This window comes from Molothrus ater, chromosome 1, assembly GCF_012460135.2.
Source record: "Molothrus ater isolate BHLD 08-10-18 breed brown headed cowbird chromosome 1, BPBGC_Mater_1.1, whole genome shotgun sequence".
NCBI lineage: Eukaryota > Metazoa > Chordata > Aves > Passeriformes > Icteridae > Molothrus > Molothrus ater.
This window is the reverse complement of record NC_050478.2, coordinates 152,193,900-152,212,680: the sequence shown is the minus strand read 5'-3', so window position 1 is coordinate 152,212,680 and position 18,781 is coordinate 152,193,900. Positions and strand designations below refer to the sequence as shown.

General features: G+C 54.4%; 2 protein-coding genes across 3 annotated transcripts; one reads left to right on the top strand and one right to left on the bottom strand.

Moving 5' to 3' along the window:
- The first annotated feature begins 639 nt into the window (after positions 1–639).
- NAPRT (nicotinate phosphoribosyltransferase) lies at positions 640–7,046 on the top strand. 2 transcript variants are annotated; one of them, XM_036379095.2, is made up of 13 exons: positions 640–1,281; positions 2,244–2,326; positions 2,867–2,949; positions 3,404–3,534; positions 3,612–3,727; positions 4,226–4,419; positions 4,556–4,696; positions 4,836–4,920; positions 5,050–5,130; positions 5,955–6,057; positions 6,135–6,292; positions 6,456–6,563; positions 6,728–7,046. In XM_036379095.2, exons 1-13 carry the CDS (start codon positions 993–995, stop codon positions 6,785–6,787), a joined length of 1,632 nt encoding a protein of 543 aa, XP_036234988.1. In that variant the 5' UTR covers positions 640–992; the 3' UTR covers positions 6,788–7,046. The 2 variants fall into 2 exon arrangements, with proteins under 2 accessions (XP_036234988.1, XP_036234987.1); XM_036379094.2 differs by having other exon boundaries at positions 2,244–2,371.
- Positions 7,047–7,721: 675 nt separating this feature from the next.
- LOC118694838 (ubiquitin carboxyl-terminal hydrolase CYLD-like) lies at positions 7,722–17,898 on the bottom strand. The gene is made up of 14 exons (XM_036396098.2): positions 17,443–17,898; positions 17,068–17,352; positions 16,799–16,868; positions 15,939–16,159; positions 15,259–15,412; positions 14,775–14,913; positions 14,050–14,160; positions 13,556–13,647; positions 12,757–12,823; positions 11,598–11,727; positions 11,254–11,362; positions 10,987–11,105; positions 10,184–10,403; positions 7,722–9,459 (listed from the first exon to the last, which is right to left on the bottom strand). The coding sequence occupies exons 1-14, from the start codon at positions 17,896–17,898 to the stop codon at positions 9,275–9,277; spliced, it is 2,358 nt and encodes a 785-aa protein (XP_036251991.1). The 3' UTR covers positions 7,722–9,274.
- Positions 17,899–18,781: the final 883 nt, after the last annotated feature.

Below are 18,781 nucleotides of genomic sequence, written 5' to 3'. Positions count from 1 at the left end.
GCCACCAAGGGACACTGGAAGCTGCATGGGACTGTGCTGCGAGGGGACAGGTGACATTCCTGACTTAGGGAACACGAGGTCTGTCCCAGTGCCAGAGTCCAAGGGCCACCAAGGGCCACGGGAAGCTCCCTGGGATTGTGCTGCCAGCCTGTCCCTTGTCCTGCTGGGGCCAGTCACTTGATATGTGACACGTGTCCCTCGCAGGGTCCTGCCACCGCCCGAGCGCTGCTAGGAGTGCCCCTTGTCCCCTCTGCTGCCATCCTGAGTCCCTGCTGGTCCAGACGGTGCCACGTGTGCCTTCTGTGTCCCATTTCTGTCATGTCACCACCCCTGTGTCCCCCATGGGCCACCATCCCTGTGCCTGGTGTCCTGCATCTGTCGCCATCCCAGTGTCACCAGTGTGCTGCCATCTCTGCTGCCCTGTCCCCATTGTTCCCCGTGTCCCACTGTCCCTGTATCCTCCCTCTGCTGCCATCCCGGTGTCCCCCCTTGTGCTGCCATCCCCGTGTCCCCCCTTGTGCTGCCATCCCCGTGTGCCCCTTGTGCTGCCCTCCCATGTCCCTGTTGTGCTGCCATCCCCGTGTCCCCCTTGTGCTGTCATCCCCGTGTCCCTCTTGTGCTGCCATCCCCGTGTCCCCCCTTGTGCTGCCATCCCCGTGTCCCCCTTGTGCTGCCATCCCCGTGTCCCTCTTGTGCTGCCATCCCTGCGCCAATGTCCACTGTGCGCTGCCACCCCGCGTGTCCAGCTGTGTCGCCAAACCTGCCCCGTGTCCCCTTTGTGCTGCCATCCCTGCTGCCCTGTCCTTGTCCCCCGTGTCCCTCTGTCCCTGTATCCTCCCTCTGCTGCTATCCCGGTGTCGCCCTTGTGCTGCCATCCCTGCGCCACATGTCCACTGTACGCTGCCACTCCGCGTGTCCAGAGAGAGATTTAAGGTCTCGTGTGTCACCAACCCTGCCCCGTGTCCCCCTTGTGCTGCCATCCCTGCTGCCCCATGTCGCCATCCCCGCGTGCTCCCAAGCCGCGCTTCCGTATCCCTCCTATTTCCCCGCTCCTCCCCGTGTCCCCACCCCTGTCCCCTTGTCCCCGCCCCGCCATGGCGCCGCTGGCGGACCTGTACCAGGTGTCCATGGCCTACGGGCACTGGCGGGCCGGGCGACACCGCGCCCCGGCCGCCGCCGAGCTCTTCTTCCGCCGCCCTCCCTTCCGCGGCTCTTTCGCGCTCGGCGCCGGCCTGGCCGAGGGGCTGCGGGGGCTCCGAGCCTTCCGCTTCTCCGCTGCCGGTGCGTGGTGACAGCGAGGGACAAGGGGGGGGGACACCTGTTGGGGTTGTGGGGAGGAGTGGTGGGCGAGGGGAGCGTCCCAGTGGGACTTGGAGGGACAGGGGAGCAACTTCAGGGGGGCAGGGCGGGATGGAGGAGAGGGTGAAGAAGGGACGGGAGAGGGTCAAGGGGGAGGGAGGGGGGAACGACTCAAAGGGACAGTGGGGACAGGATGGGACAGCGGGGAGAAGCGTTGTGGGGAGCGGTGGTGGGAGAGGGAGAAGGGGAACCTTCCCAGGGAGGCTTTGGAACAGCTCCAGGGGATAGGAGGGGAAAGGGCAGGGGATGAAGGTGAGAGGGACGTGGGGGAAGGAGGGGAAATTCCCCTCGGAGGAGGATGGGAGAACAACTCAAGGAGGCTTGTAAGCCATGGGACAGCATCCAGGGATTTCTGGGGACGTTTCAGGGGGACTTAAGGGGGGCAGAGACATTTCTCAGAGTGATCTGGGGATGGGGAATCCCTCAGGGGGACTTGGGGAGGACTGGAACCCTCAGGAGAACTTGATGGGGACAGGGACACTTCTCAGAGGGACCTGGGGGACTGGGAACCTGCGGTGGGGGAGAGGGACAGCATTTGAGGGGGACTTAGGGGACAGGGGAACCCCCCTGGGGCACTGCAGGGGATCAGGACAACTCATAAGGGGACAGGGACATCTCTCAGATGAACTTAGGGGACAGGGAGACTCTTTAGGGGACACAGGGCAGGGGTGGACACAAAGAGCCCTCAGGGAAACTTGGGCGGACACTGGGACACCCTCCAGAGATGTCCCTCAGAGGGGACTTGGGCCACCCCACCCTGTCACACTCCGTGCTGGGGGTGCTGTCACCCACCTGCTGTCACTCACCTGTCCATGGGAGGCTCGGTGTTCCCCCCACCTCCCCCTGTGCCCCTTGTCCCTGGTGTCACCGTGCTGTCCCCACAGATGTCGCGTACCTGCGCTCTGTGCTGCCCAGCACCATCGACGATGCCTTCTTTGACTACCTGGCCACCCTGGACGCCTCCGAGGTGACCGTCACCGCCATTCCCGAGGGCTCCGTCGTCTTTGCCAGGGTGGGACCCCCCGCCTCCATCTTCTTTCCTGACCATCCCACCTCTCCCAGCTCCCAGACCTCCTCTTTTCCCTGACCCTGGGAGCCCCTGGACCGCCATTCCTGCCTTCCCACCCCCCAGCCTCCCCCCTCTTTCCTCAACACCATGGACCCCTTGAACCCCCATCTTGGCCATCCTTGTGTCCCCATCCCGTGGGCCCCCTTTTCCTTCACTCTGGGAACCCCTGGAATGCATTTCCTGGGCACAGGGACAATCTGGACCCTCATTCCTGGGCAACAGTATCCCCCTGCGCGCCCTTCCCTGGCACTGGAATCCCCTTGTACCCCCCTTTTCCTTCACCAATATCCCTCTGCAACCCCTTTCCTGACCATCCCACCTCTCCCAGGCCCAGGCCTTCCCTTTTCCTTCACTCTGGGATCCACTGGACCCCCATTCCTGCCTTTCCCAGCTCCTCCCTGCTCCAGAGGGACCAGGATGTCACTTCTCTTCCCTCAGGTGCCGTTCCTGCAGGTGAAGGGGCCGCTTCTGGTGGTGCAGCTGCTGGAGACCACCTTGCTGTGCCTGATCAACTATGCCAGGTATTTTGTCATGGGGATGATCCCAAAGCTCCCCTGGAAGATGGAGAGGGGCAGGGAAGGGAGTGCAGCACCCCCCAGTCCAGAGGCACACCCCAGTCCTGGGGGTACCATGACCCCACGAGTCCCCTACTGGGATTTAACTGCTGGAATTCTACCAGTTGAATTTAACTACTGGAGGGTGTCCCAGTGTCCCCCAAAGTTTTCCTGAGGGCTTCCTGTGTCCAGCCCGCCCTGAAGAGTCTCCCTGTCCCTCAGGTTCTCCTGAGAGATGTCCTGGTCCCCCACAGGTCACCTTTAGGATCTCCCTGTCCCCCAAGTCCCCTTGGTCAACTCCACCACATCCCTGTCCACCGAGTCCTGTGGTAATCCCTGCCTTGTCCAAACAGGGAGGGTCCTGGAGCCCCTTCCCCTTGGCTGTGCTGGCTCTGTGTGACCTGTCCCCTTTGTCCCCCAGCCTGGTGGCCACCAACGCTGCCAGATTCCGTCTCCTGGCCGGCCCGGACATGAAGCTCATAGAGATGGGGCTCCGCCGTGCGCAGGGGCCGGATGGAGCCCTCTCGGCATCCAAATATTCCTACATTGGGGGTGAGTCCCACCCCAAAGTGCCCGGTGCCACCGCGGCCCTGCCATCACCTGGGTGTCCCCCCTGTCCCTCCTCGCAGGCTTCGACTGCACCAGCAACATCCTGGCGGGAAAACTCTATGGAATTCCCGTGCGCGGCACCATCGCCCACTCCTTCATCATGTCCTTCAGGTGCCTGGAGGAGGTGCAGCCACGGGTGAGCAGGGCCTGGGATGGGATGGGAATGGAGAAGAATATTGGATGGGGATGGGATGGGATGGGATAGGGATCTCATGGGGATGGGGATGTAGAGGGGGATAGGAGTGGAGATGGGAATGGGTTGGGAGGGGAGAGGGATTGAGTGGGGTTGGGGATGGGATGTGGATGAAGATGGGATATGGGTGTAATTGGGATGGGCAGAGGGAAGTGGGATGAGGATGGAGTTTGTATGGAGTTAGGGATGGGAGGAGATGGAATGGAGATGGGATACGGATGAGGTGGGAATTGGGCTAAGGTGGGATGGAGATGGGGATGGGATGAGAATGAGGATGTGGATAGGGGTGGGAATGGGATGTGGGATGAGATAGGGGTGGGATGGAAATGCAGACAGGGATTAGAGTGGGATGGATGGGGAATGGAACACTCCACCTGTTCCCACACTCCTGGCACCTTGGATGATGCCACGGGCTGTACAAATCCCACGTTCCCCTGGCAGGAGCTGCCGCCTCGGGCCGGAGGAGATCCTGTGGATCTGGCAGACCTGGCTGTGTCCTGGCTGCAGAGGGTTTGTGACCTGCTCCAGACTCCTCCCAGCAAGGCCAACCAGGGCGAGCTGGCCGCCTTCGTGTCCTACGCTGTCACCTTCCCTTGTGACTTCCAGGGATTGCTGGACACCTATTGTGTCAGGAGGTGAGGACACCATGGCATAGGGGATGGATGTGGCCCTGAAGGAGAAATGTTGGCTGGTGCAGGGCTTGGAAATAATGCTGGATCCACCCTGGATCAGTTTTGCACATGTCATTAATGCTTTCCTTGCCCACGCCAGGAGTGGTTTGCCCAATTTCTGTGCCGTGGCCTTGGCACTGCACCAGCTGGGATACCAGGCCATCGGAGTGCGCCTGGACAGTGGGGACCTGGCCCAGCAATCCAAGGAAATCCGGGGAGTGTTCCAAGCCTGCGGAGCTCAGTGAGTCCTACACCAGCTCTGGGATGGATGTCACTGATCCCTGTCATCCTCACCAGCATCCAGACAGGATTTGGGAACCCTCATGGCTCTGGGTGCTGTGGGTGGATCCGTGGATCCTCCCAAATCCTGCTCCTTGCAGCTTCCAGGTGCCCTGGTTTGGGACCATCCCCATCGCTGTCAGCAACGACATCAGCGAGCAGAGCCTGGAGGAGTTCAGGAGGGAGGTGAGGAACCTGCTGGCACGGCTGGGATGTCACCTGGATGGTGCTGGCAGGGCTGGGATGTCACCTGGGCTGTCCCTGGTGCTGGCAGGGCTGGGATGTTGATGGTCTCTGTCTTCTGTGCTGCCTCAGGGGAGCGAGATCGACATGATCGGCATCGGGACCCACCTGGTGACGTGTCCCCTGCAGCCATCGCTGGGCTGTGTCTACAAGGTAAAGGTGGCAGCCTAAATCCCAAATATCCCAGTCCTCACTGAGCCACTTTCCAGATGGTCCATGCCTCCTCCATGGCCATCCAGCCCCAGTGGAGTCAGAGTCACAAAGAGTTTGCCTTGGAAGGGAGTTTTGAAGGTCCTCCACCACCATGGACAGGGACACCTTCCATTATCCTAGGTTGCTCCAAGCCCCATCCAACCTGGGCTTGGACACTTTCAGGGATGGGACAACCACACATTCTCTGGGAATTCCATTCCAGCCCCTCACCACCCTCACAGAGTGGAATTCCTTCCCAGTATCCCATCCAGCCCTGCATTCTGGCAGTGGGAAACCATTCCTCCTCATCCTGTCACTCCATCCCTTGTCCCAAGTCCCTCTCCAGCTCTCCTGGAGCCCCTTCAGGCAGAGATCATTCCCAGGCTGGTCATTCCCAGCTCTCCCAGCCTGGCTCCAGAGCAGAGGGGCTCCAGCCCTTGCAGCATCTCTGTGGCCTCCTCTGGACCTTTTCCAGCAGCTCCACATTCTCCTGATGTTGGATCCTAGGGCTGGAGCAGCTCTGCAGGTGGGGTCTCTGAGAGGGACAGGGGCAGAATTCCCCCCTCTCCTGCTGCCCACACTGTGGGATCAGCCCAGGACCCAGGGAAGTTCTGGGTGCCAACGCTGGGTCATGGCCCACCAGAAGCTCCAAGTCCTCCACAGGCAAGAGGAGGCAGAATGCCCAACTTTGGGAGGTTTTAGGGTTTTTTAATTGTCTTTTTTCAGCTGATTTGCATCAGTTGCCCCCTCAGAGGGGTCACAGGTTCCCTTCCCTTCTCCCACAGCTGGTGGAGGTCAATGGCTCCCCATGCCTGAAGCTCACGGAAGATGAGGAGAAGATGACAATCCCGGGGATGAAGGCAATCTATCGGCTCTATGATGCTGCTGGTGAGTCTGGAGACCCTTCCCAGAGTGCTGGGGGAATGTCCTGCTCCATAATTCTCTCCCTGATGTCCTCCTGGCAGGTCACCCCTTCATGGATCTCATGGCCTTGGAAGAGGAGCCATCACCCAGCGCGGGGCAGGAGCTCGGGATCCGTGTCCTGGGGCGGCTTGAGGAGACCACCAAGGTCATTCCCAGCACCGTGGAGCCCCTCCATCGCACCTACTTCAGGGATGGCCAGGTCAGGGGTGGTCCCATCTCCTGGGAGGGCTCCTCTTCCACGCTGGAGGATGGATCCAGGGCAGTGCTGGCTTCTGCCAACAACTCTGGTGCCAACCCAGATGTGGTGGCTCAGGTGGTGGCTTCCCACATGGATCTTCCCACCTGGATCTCCATCCCTGCAGGTGTGTGAGCCCCTGCCCAGCCTGCCCGAGGTGAGGACCCACGCCCAGGTGTCCCTCAACCTGCTCAGCCCTGCTCACCGCCGGCTCCACGAGCCACAGCCCTACCCGGTACGTCCGGCGCTTCCCACACCCCACCGGCACACACCTGGGAATGCCACTGGATCTGGTGGCCTGAGCAAATCCATTGGCATTCCACTGGATGCTGCTCAGGCCACCAAACCCAGTGGCATTCCCAGGAGCTGCTCCCTGAGCCCGCCTGTTCCCATTCCCAGGTGGCCGTGACGGAACGGCTCCACCAGCTCTTCCTGGAGCTGCGCCAGGGCAGCCTCTGAGGGGCTCCCTGCTCATCCCCAGCTCCTGCTCTGCTCTTTTTTGGGAAGCCCAGGTGCCGCGTTAGGAATTAATGGCTCTAATTTAGACCTTTCCACTGCCTGATGCTAACCTGAGGAACCTGCAGGAACTGGGGGAGAGCCCTGGGCTCCCAGTAGGGAAGCTGGGAACACAGGGATGGGGAAGGCAGAGCTGTGCCTGCATCCCCTGGAAGTGACTGTCCTGTGGTGGCCCTGCCAGCCTTGTGCCTTCCTTGGTGGCCTTGCCACTGCCTGTGCCTTCTTTGGTGGCCCTTGCCACTCCTGTGCCTTCCTTGGTGGCCCTGCCAGCCTTGTGCCTTCCTTGGTGGCCCTGCCACTCCTGTGCCCAAGTTGGTGGCACTAGACCAAAGTCTGGAGTGCCACCAAAAGGGTGACAAGGGACACCCGTGGGGTGCCCATGGCAGACGCTCTTTGCTTTGGCAATTCTAAGCTTCATCTCTGTGGCCACATTCCAACTCTTTCCACTCTGGCCGAATTCCCTGGGATGTGGAGGCTGGCTCCAGGTTGATCCCAGCTCCAGGTTGATCCCAGCTCCAGGTTGCCACCTGCACTCTCTAACCCCTGTTCCCACAGGAAATGTGGCTCTAACCCACACTGAGCTTCACACTAAGCAAAAAATTTCAAATAAAGGCCTTTTCCCACCATGGCTCTGACCCTAATTCCAGTGAAAAACCCTTTGGAGCTCCATTGGGAATGGGAAGGTGAGAGGGAAATCCCCAAGGATTAAACCTGTGGCTTTGCTGTCCTCTCCATGGTTTGGATCTTGGCAGAAATTACAGGGAAGAAAACAATTAAGAGCTTAACAAAGCATGGCCTGATGGTGTTGTATTTCTGGGAATTCCAACAGCATTGTATCCCGTTTTAAGAGGAAAAAAATACTCCAGGAAGTCCAGGATCAGTTTGCTAAAAATTAGATTTTTTTTTTTAAGCAAAGCACCAAAGATAAGGAGTCCATTGTACCTGAGTAGAGATTTTCCTCAGTTTTTGGGAGAGGAGGAATGAAGAACAAGGAGAGTGACCTGGGCCAGCATTTGTCACCCTCAAAGATGCAATTCCTGATGTTTAGGAACCATTTTGGTGGGCAGAGAAGCTCCTGGGTGCCTCTGCACATTCTCCTCAGGTATTTATGGACATTGAGGAGATTCCCTGAGCCTTTTCTTCTCCAGGCTGGGCAATTCCAGCTTCCTCAGCATCTCCTCATAGGAGATGCTGCAGTCCCTTCATCATCTCTGTTTTTCCATCTCCATCTCCAAGGTTTTTCCTTGGATTTTGTCTCTGATGTACTGGAGAGCCCCAAATTGGACCCCAATATTCCAGGTGTGACCTATCGGAGCTGAGCAGAGGGAAAGAATCCCTCCAGGACCTGCTGGCGACACCTGGAATGCCAGAAAGATCCCAAACCACGCATCCCAAGCCACCAGGACCGATCCAAAGCTCCAGGCTTTGTTAAAATTACTCCACTCCGCATTGAAGAGGGGAGGAAAAGAGAGGGACGGGGTTAAACCTGCACATCTGGGACTCCTGGATGCTTTCCTTGAGGTTTTTTTTATGGAATTTGGGCATCCCACTGACTCAACTTCCCACTTAATAGCAGGGAACCCCCAAGTGTAGAAGTTTATTTAACTTGAGGAACACCAGTTCCCACCCAAACCCTAAACCCTCCTGCAGAAAATCCCAGAGTGCTCTTTTTTTTTTTTTTTCTATTTTTGCCCTTGGAATTCTGGTGTTGACCCCAGAACTTGGAAGTGGATGCAAAGATGGGACAGAAAGTGCTGAAAGTGAGGTTGTAATAACACTGAATTCTGTGCAGATTTTGCCAAAAAGAGGAAGCAGCAGGAGCCCAGATGATGTTCCTCTGCTCCCATCCTCCTTCCAGTTTTGTTCTTGGAAAAATACCTATTTTTAAAGCATAGCTTCAGCTCAGGATATCCATGATTGGAAATAAGGGATGGTGGGTAAAAGTGCCAGTTAGTGCTGGATAAGGGAAGTGCAGGCAATTTAGGGACACAGGTGAGGAAAATCAATCCTGACCTGATTTTCCTCACTCCACAAATCTGGGTGAGGATCTCTTAGGAAAGGTTGTGGTTTCTTGGTAGACCTGTGGATAATTCCTTGTGTTTTGATTTCTGCTGGTCCCCAGCTTTGGAGGGAAGGGAAACAAGAATGTGGGGATGCTCCAGCTGCAGAGTACCCAGAGAGGGAGAATTGTGGAATGTGGGGAATGAGAATGAATTTGAGCACCAGTAATTTCAAGTCCAGCTGTGCCCAAGGACCAACTACCACTATTTAAAGCCAGGATTTAACAAACCCAGCCTGGCTTGGATAAAATGACACCAAGAGTGGCGAGAAGAGGCAGCTCAGAGCATCCAGACTTGGCTGCTTCCACCTTCTGGGACGATCCAAGCTCCCATTCCTGACGTTGCTCCTTGCCATCAGCTCTGGACGGTGTCATTTGTAAAGTGCCATTTTCCTGCTCTGGTACAGGTACATGTAGGCGTCACAAAAGAGGCGCTTGGCCACCCCATCCATGTCCCGAGGCTGCTCCAGGGCCAGCACAGCCAGGGGCAAGTCCAGGTATTTGGCAACTTCTGGACACAGCATCACCATGGGAATGTTGAAGCCATTTTCGCCACCTGAGGTGGAAAGGAGGAGAAAAGTCCCAAACCAGATCCCAAAGGGATGAGTTCCTACGGCTCCAGCAGATCCCAGCACACTCAGGAGTCATGCAGAGCCTCAGCTGGGAGATGTGGAGGCCAAAAGCACTGGAAGAGGCTGGATTAGGGGAGCCCATCCAACCTAAAGGGGATTCAGGAGAGCTGGAGAAGGGTTTTGGACAAGATATGGAGGGACAGGACACAGGGAATGGCTTCCCACTGCCAGAGAGCAGGGACAGATGGGGTTTTGGGAAGGAATTCCTCCCTGGGAGGGTGGTGAGGAGCTGGAATGGAATTTCCAGAGGGGCTGTGGCTGCCCCACTCTTGGAATTGTCCGTGTTGGATGAGGCTTGGAGCAGCCTGGGATAGTGGAAGGTGCCCATGGCAGGGGTTGGAACTGGATGGGTTTAAAGGTCCTTTCCAACCCAAACCATTCCACGATTCTGTGATAAAAGCACAGAGGGGAAGGACAGGAGAACCAATCTGTGCCCACAAGCTGAGCCAGCTGGGATAAGATCCCAAATCCCTTGTTTGACCCCAACCAGAAGCTGGAACCACCTGGAAAAACCCCCTTGCAATCTAATTAAAGGCAAGCCAAATCCACAGAAAGCCCAAATAGGGGGACTTGAGAGGAAAAGGTGGACTGAGCAGGCCCAGGCAGCTTCCCACATCCGATTCCCACATCCCATTCCCATTCCCTCACCGTGCCGGTCGGCCATGCTATCGAAGAACATCCAGTGCTCGTTGCCAGGGCCGTATTTCACGAAGGACACGTAGTGACTGGTCTCGATGCAGAGTACTGCAAACAGCTCCAGCTTCTCCCGTGGCACCTGCTGGCTGCCTCGGGCGCTCCAGCTCTGGAATTCCTCTGGAACGTGCAGCCTCCGGGGTTTGTGCGCTTTGCGCCGGTGATGGGAGTGAACCTGAGGAGAGGGGACAGGGTGGCATTGGCAGAACTGGCCTTGACGTGCCAGGGAGGGGGGACAGAGGTCACATTCCCAATTTATTCCCCATTGATGTGATTCCCGTGCTTCCTGCTTGCCTGGGAATGGCATTGTGGGAACAGCCTGGCAGCAGGAAGCTGAGGTGGGAGATTGTCGCCCTGCAAGAGGCAGAAACTGTGGGAGTGCTCATGGAGAAACAGCAGGGAGGGATCAGCACTCAGTTCCTGCAGGATTACACCTTATTTATGGAACAGGTTGTTCAGGGAAGCTGTGGATGTCCCACCTCTGGAATTGTCCAAGGCCAGGTAGGACAGAGCTTGGAGCAACGTGGGATAGTGAGCAGCATCCAGGGGGAGGAACTGGAATGAGCTCCAAGGTCCTTTCCAATCAAAGTTTTTCTAAGATTCCATTATTATTTAGGCTCTGTGCAAGCAGAGGGTTCACAACCTCTGGCTCCTGGTGGGAATGACCCTCAGGAAAGGGCTGAGCAGCTGCAGGATTTTGGGAGGGTTCATCCCACCGACAGCTTCCAAGGTGGATTTTGGGAATGGCCATGGAATACCTGTCTGGAGCAGGAGCTGCAGAACTGCTTCAGGCCTGTGGCTGCAAACACTTTGTCCTTGAAACACTCTGAGCATTCCAGAGTGGCAACATCCCCACACAGGCAGCATTCCCTGGGACCTGCCAGGGAAAAAAACAGAGCTCAGAGGGACTGTCTCCTCCAGATCCCACCTAAAATCCAGCTTGTCCTGCCAAAATTGGGATTCAAGGAAGAAGAATCCCACTCCAGAGAGCCCTGATGGGCTCACAGCCCATCATCATCACTCACTGTCCAGCAGCAGATCTGTTATATCCAGCTCCAAGGAAGGGATGATTTTGCTGAACATTTTATATTCCTTCCCAAAACGTGGCATTTGGATAATGAAGCAAGATGGGATCTGGGAAAAAAAAAATAAAGGAGAAAGGAGTCACCCTGCCAGAAGAGCCAAATCTCAGATTTTTTTGCTCTGTCTCAACTTGCTGTCATTATTCACAGGACAAAAGGGAAACAGGGAAAGCAGAGGCCTTTTCCTAAGTCATGCTGGGATTCACTGTTGGATATAAAACATCCAAGGCCTCACAGGTATCTTGAGCAGCAAGAAAAGCAGGAAAGCAGAAGGAAACTGGACTCACTTCCACCAGCTTCAAATCTGAGGAGAGGAAGGAGCGTTCCACCAACTGCTGCACGTCAGGAACCACCAAATCCTCCTGTTTATCCATAAATATCTGGTAGCAGTAACATTCCTGCTCCTGGCCTCCTGACCTGCAAGGAGAACTCATGGGATTGGGGATGTGATGACACAAAAATTGGAGTTTCCCAAAGTTTTTCCTGGGAGAGCTCCTGGGCTCAAGGCACCGAGGGTGGTTTGGTGCAACACAAAGCCCTTTTTCCACCCAAAAATACCAAATTTATGCCAGGGGAGCAGTAGATAAGAAGGAGTTTTGGCTTCATTATCCCTTTGGAGCAGCACATCCTATAAGCAAAATTCCATTTCCCCTCAATATAAATCTAAAAGATAATTTAGTATTAGCAAATTTAGTATTTAAATTGACAAACGGATGCTTCGATGAAGGATTAATTAAAAAAGAAAAAAAGCATCCAAAACTCAAGGTGAGTTGTGTACAGATCTCCCACAATCCCTAAAGAAAGCAGGGAAAGGATTTCCTTGGGATGACCCCGTGCAGGGGAGCTGCAGCACAGAGTCCTCTTTGTGCTCGGCTTTCCCAGCACTCCACGATCCACGGCTCGAGCGGCGGCTCCACAAAGGAGCCACAGAAATCCAACAATTCCCTTTCTGTGCTCACAAACAGCACAGTTATTTTTGGCTTCCTCCAGCCTCTCATCCTTTTTGTAGAGTCCCCAAAAAAACTGGGACTGCATCCATGGGCTGCCTGTTTTGAGAGGCTGTGGGAGCTGAGCCAGCTTGGCAGCCTGGACACATCCCAAATTCATCCAAAGGCTGTCGGATAACTGCTGGATCTGCCCCAAAGTCGGACATCACCTCTCTCAAACCCCTTCTGGCTCTCCCTGAGGATGGCAAAAGGTTTTTATCCCAATTTTCTGAAGGCAGTACCCTCCAGGGAGGGCTAAGAAGTGTCTTTGCCCAGATGGGAAGATCACAACAAGAAGGATCAGAGTCTGTTCCTAAGGAGCTGCGAAAAACTCCTGAGCTGTGATTCCAAAAAACTTTGGTGGAAAGGGACAAGTGACCCCCATCTGCCCAGGGGTTCTGAGGTGGAAAATTAATGAGCCTGGCTCTGGGAATTGTATCCCTCAGCTGTGGAAACTTACTGGAGTTTCAGTAGTGGCTCAATTCCCAGGATCTGCTGCATTATGAGATTGAGGAACTCCTCAGGATCTGGAAAATTAGAGGAAAGGATGGATCAGACCACACCAGGAACTGCCTTGTCCCACTGCATCCAAGAGCTGCCAGGTAAACATGAGCCAGTGTTCCAAGGGCCTGGAATTCGCTCTTCAGGTTAGGGATAAAGGCTGAGAGCACATGGGTAAGGCAAAAATCCCAAAGGGAACATGGAAAATGCCAAGCAGCCTTCAGAGACTGCACTTCCATGGAATTCCGGGATGATTAGGGTGGGAAAAGACCATCAAGATCATGAAATTACAGCCATTGCCATGGGCAGGGACACCTTCCACTGTGCCAGGTTGCTCCAAGCCTCATCCAACATGGACTTGGACAATTCCAGGGATCCAGGAGCAGCCACAGCTTCTCTGGGAATTCCATTCCAGCTCCTCACCACCCTCCCAGGGAGGAATTCCTTCCCAAAACCCCATCTGTCCCTGCTCTCTGGCAGTGGGAAGCCATTCCCTGTGTCCTGTCCCTCCATATCTTGTCCAAAACCCTTCTCCAGCTCTCCTGGAGCCCCTTTAGGCACTGGATGGGGCTCTGAGGGCACTGAAAGAGAGATTTAAAAACTGAAAGAATTCTACAAGTGAATTTCTACACCAATCAACATCAGCACCTAATTAAAGCACATTCCTGGGAGAAGCACAGAGGGAAGTTGCCAGCTGGTGCCTGGAGGAGGCGAAACACAGGGAATCAGCTGGGGAAGGGCCCCAGGGAGCTCCTTACCTTTCTCAGCGTTGGTAAAGCTGGAGCACTGGCCCTTGTCCGTGAGCTGCTCCCGGAGGTGCATCACACTGCTGGCCCTGACAAAGCCGGTCCTGGGAACAACAACCAGCTCCAGGTGAGGGAAATCATGGAATGGCTGGGCTTGGAAGGGATCTTCAACTTCATCCAGGTCAACCCCCTGCCATGGGCAGGGGTGCCACCAACAAGGCCAGGTTGCTCCAAGCCCCATCCATCGTGGCTTGGGACACTTCCAGGGATGGGGCAGCCAAAGCTTCTCTGGGAATTCCATTTCACCCCCTCAGCGCCCTCACACAGAAAATTCCTTCCCAATATCCCAACCCAATCCATGCTCTGTCAGTTTAAAACCGTTCCTCCTTGTCCTGAACACCTTTGGATGTGGCTGCCAGGTTTCCCTGAGTGCCAGGTACCACCTTTAGGGCAGCAGGGAAGGAATGAAGGCAAACGGGACGAATTCCAGCATTCCCTACACTCACCTACGGAGGGGATTGACGATCTCATCCCGCAGAATTCCCTGGACATTCCTGTCACACAGTGGGTAGGGCATGAAGAGCATGGAGTCCAGCACGGAGGTACAGGAGAAGAGGCTGTGGGAAGAGTGGGATGGGTTTGAGTTTGAGGGTTTGGAAGCAACAGCTGGAACCAAAAATGTGGTGGCTGGTGACAGTCAATGGCTTTGATGCCCAACAATCCATGCATGGAATTACAGGGAGGTGAGGGAAGCACATCTGCACAGTGAGGCACATCTGGAACAATGAACACTTGGATAAAGCAAGGGAACAGCTCAGGGAGAAGGAAGTTCCTACTTTGCAGCCAAAACTGCTCAGGGAAGGGCACCACTGAGTCTTTTTCCTCTCCAAGCAGGGAAGTTGGGACCTCCTGGGTGGGTTCTTTGGAATGATTCCAGCCAGAACTTCCAGGGACAGAGTCAGCACAGTCCAAATCCGGAAAATTACGAGCTCTCAGCACCCTGAATGACAGACACAGGGGTACAGGGGGTCTTCAGGACTGAAAAACCTGCTGGATTTGGGAAGGAGATCCAAAAGCACCATGGAGGTTGCATCTCCACAGTAACACCTTGCTCTACACCAGGTAAACTTCCAGCCACCTTGGAAATCCAGGGAAGTGCTGCAATTTGGGGCTTAGCTTAATTAAAAAGCCATTCATTTGAGGAGCCTGCACCACCCAAGCAGGTCCTTACCTGAAGAGAGCTGCATCCATGTAGCAGGAATTACAATGGCCTTGGATGCCCTTCATCCGCCCTTGGAGAACACGGACTGCTGCCTCATTCCTGAGGGGAGGAAAACTCTCTGGACCCTCTGGAAGAACTTCTTGTCCTCCTGCAAGAAAAGGAATTGCCTTCACCTTCTCATCTGGGTCAACTCTGCCCTTTCTTGATGTCTCAAAAGTCTGAGGTGAGTCTACGACTCTCAGACCTAAGGTGGCTTCTCAATCCAGCTTTTCATAAGTCACAATCTTTCAGACTTGAGGGATATTCCCTAAGGAACCACTTAAGCTGGAAAAGACCTCTAGGATTGAGTCCAGCTGTCAATCCAGCCAAAGACACGGCGTGGGATAAACACCAAAAAACAACACTCGAAGGAAGGGAAGAAACGCTGCCCACGGGGTTTTTCCACATCCTTCTCCCATCACAGCCCCATTTTCCTGCTTCCCAGAAGACTCACTGTAATCCCCCAGGGATAGGTCAGAGTTGGGGAAGCTCTGGAAGCGCACGTCGGGCTGGCAGGAGTTCAGCCTCACGAAGAGGCCGCGCTTCGGGGCGCAGTGGAAGTAGGACTTGCCCAGCCACTCTCCAGCTGTGACCCCCTTGTCTTCATCCTGGGAAAACAGCACCAGAGACGAGCCTGAGAGCGGGATTTATGGAATTATGGGTGGAAAAGAGGTCTGAGATACAGTCTAGCTATGCAATGCTGCTGAGGCCACCATTGGATCATGTTCCCAGGTGCCACATCCACAGGGATGGGGACCTCACCCCTGCCCTGGGCAGCTGTGCTAGGGCTGGACAACCCCATCCATAAAGGAATTTCCCCAATATCCAACCTAAACTCCCACTGAAGCAGTTTGAGGCTGTTTCCTGTTGTTCTGTCCCTTGTTTCCTAGGAGCAGAGCCCAATTCCCACCTGGCCCCACCCTCCTGTTAGGGAATTGCAGGGATCCAGAAGGTTCTCCCTGAGCCTCCGTTTCTCCAGGACGAGCCCTCCCAGATGCTCCTGGTGCTCCAGACCCTTCCCAGCTCCATTCCAGCCCCTCAATATCCTGTGCCTGGGGATCCCAAAACTCCACCCTCCATATCCAGCCACTGCCACCAGCACTCCCAGGTCCTTTCCCAGCTTTCCAGCCTCACCAGTTCAACTCCAGCCATTTTGTCCTTGATTTGGGGCAGGTAGCCCAACCAGCGGATGATTCCTGAAACTTGATTCCCCTTGTCCAAGGTAATCTGGACCATGGAATTCACTTCCAGGGGTGAATTCCCACCTTCCCCTTCCTCGCCGCTCTCGCTGATCTCTCGTTTCATTTGGTTTGGTTTTCCAAAGCCTGCGTCGGAGTTGAACATTGGGAAAAAACCTGATGGGCGACACAAAACATCAGGAGAGCTGGAAATTGGATCCTCTGGATCTAATTCCAGGTCTATTTTGGAAATTCCAGGCTACACACACAAGCAGGAAGCTGAGCACCAGGGACACAAGGTGTAATTCCCAGTGTGTCCAAGCTGGTCTGACAGGATGAGAGGGAATGATCCTGCTCCTTGTTTCCCTGCTCAAAGCTTCACATTCCAACTCCTGGCTGGCCATGGAGCTAATCCAGCCCTTCCCAGGCTACTGGAATGGCAGCAGGGGGCTTATTTCCTAATTTTTCCACTAATTCCTTGTCTAGTCCAACAATTCCCACCATTGCTGCTGGCACCTGAGCCTTTCCCACCAGGATGAAGCTCCTGCTCCATATTTTACAGCTGAGTTAAAGACTTTTTAACCAGTGGTGCCTCTTCCCTGAGGGAATTCTCTGCTACCATCAGCCTCTCCTTCCTGACAAATGGGATTCAGCTTTAGCTTTGTGTGGAACTTGAGATTTTTCCATAAATCCCGGCCCATCAAGAAAGCTGTAGGTTTTATTGGAATTTCAGCTCCTCAGTACCCTGCAGAGAGGGAGTAAATTCCGAATTCCCCCAGAACAGGATCAGGAGAGACACATCCAAAGATCACCTACTTTGCAAGCTCTCCTTCACAACAGATTCCATGGGGATTTCCCTGAAAATGTCAGTAGTTCCTTCTTCTTCCTGAAAGGAGTGAAAAATCCATCAGCTAGGGAAAAACCCATCAGCTAAACACTGGAATATGAAGGACTTTTTTAAACAAAGTTTGCACAGAACTTCACGTCCCTTTTGGATATTCCTTCTACTTCTCTTGCACATCCAACCATAATGTGATTTTTTTCTTTAAAATCCCAAAAAGCCCCCATGGAAAAGCTGCTCTTACCGGGCAAACCTTCACAAACCACTGGCTCCCTTCCCTGTAAACTGCCATGGCAATTCCTTTGGTGGGGATCTCATCCACGAAGAAGCTGACGGCGTCTCCCACTTTCACGGGAACCACCTCTTCTGTGTCCTGTTTTCCCAGCTTCTGCTTCCCATAATCGTTGCCTGATGTGGGGACAAACTGGATTTTGCTGAAGGGCAGGAAGATCCCGCAGTTCCTCTTGCACTTGAAGTACTCGGTGCCATGGTAGGACCCGTCGCTTCTCCCTCTGTTTTCCCCCTCTCCCTGGAAACACACCAGGAAGGGATGTCACACACACAGAGAAATTTAATGGAAAAAAACGAGGAATTCTCTGCTTTGGGCCCCGCCCCTTACCTGCAATTCCACCCCAAAAAACACCGGAGTCAGCACAGCCAAGCTGGTCTTGTAGATGCTCCCGATGTAGCGCACGACTCCCGGGAAAAATTCCCTCTCCACCTCCACCATCACATTTTGACCCGGCACGGCTCGGAGAGCTCCTTCCAGGCTCTGCCTCTCCAGGAAAAAATCCAAGCGCTCGCTGTGGCTCCCGATGGCCAGGAGGAATCCGGCAGCTTCCTGGCGCACGGGCTGCAGGATTTCCAGGTTGATGGTGACCGTGGAGCTGTCGTCCAGCATGACAACCTTCAGGAAGCAAGCTGGAGGCCCATCCTCGGAAAAATTCCGCAGGTAGCTCCTCTCGCTGCAGAAGCACAAGTTCCCAGCTTGGAAGTACTTGTTTCCATAGGCACAGTCCTCTGTCAGGATGTAGAAGCAATTCCTGTCGGCTGCCAGAGGCGGGAGGTTGGACATGGCAGATTCCCCTGGGCTGGGAGAGTCACAGCAATGGGGATTTGTGAGTGATGGCGAAGAATTCCTGAAGAATCCAGGGGTTGGAAGAGGTTTTGGACCCAACCCTGCACTCAAAGCCTCGCCCAGGTGAGTTTGAGCCTCTCCCAGAGCTTCCCTGCTCCCTTTTCCCAGGTGTTTAATCACCCTCGTGGTGATTCAAAATTCCATCTAACCCGGTTTCCCACATTCCTGCTCATCCCTATTCCCTCACTGTGTTTCCATGGGAAAAGTCCAGCTCTGCCTTCTCCACTAAACCCTCCTGGGATGAGATTTCACAAAAAAAACCCCAAAGACATGGAATAATTTGGGTTGGGAGGAACCTTAAGATCATCTCATTCCATGAGCAGGGACACCTTTCCCTACCCCAGGTTGCTCCAAGCTCCATCCAGCCGCACCTGGAATAATTCCAGGGATGGAGAGGCTGCTCTAACTGGTCCAACCTGTTCTGACCCTGTCCAGCCTCATTAAATTCCATGTTTTCTTTCCTTACTCACAGGACTAAAGCAAAGGATCAATCCTGCCTTTTAAAATTCCTTGGAAAAGGGATTCCCGCTCCTCTGTGTTGCTACAGCTCATGAATATTCACGGATATTTTGAATATTCATTCGAACACACGCAAATCACCCCTTGAGGTATCAAAGATCTCCAGCTTTCCTAGCAAATATTTATTTATTATATATTTTATATTAAAAGAAATACAAGTATCTGGAAGCTGGAATATATTTTGGTGCTTATTTTTTAGTTCAATTCTGACAAGTGAAAATTCACGTGGTTAAAATTCCAGTGTGGAATTCCATTTAAATTCCAGTGGTTACATTCTAATATTTAAATTCCAGTAGTAATT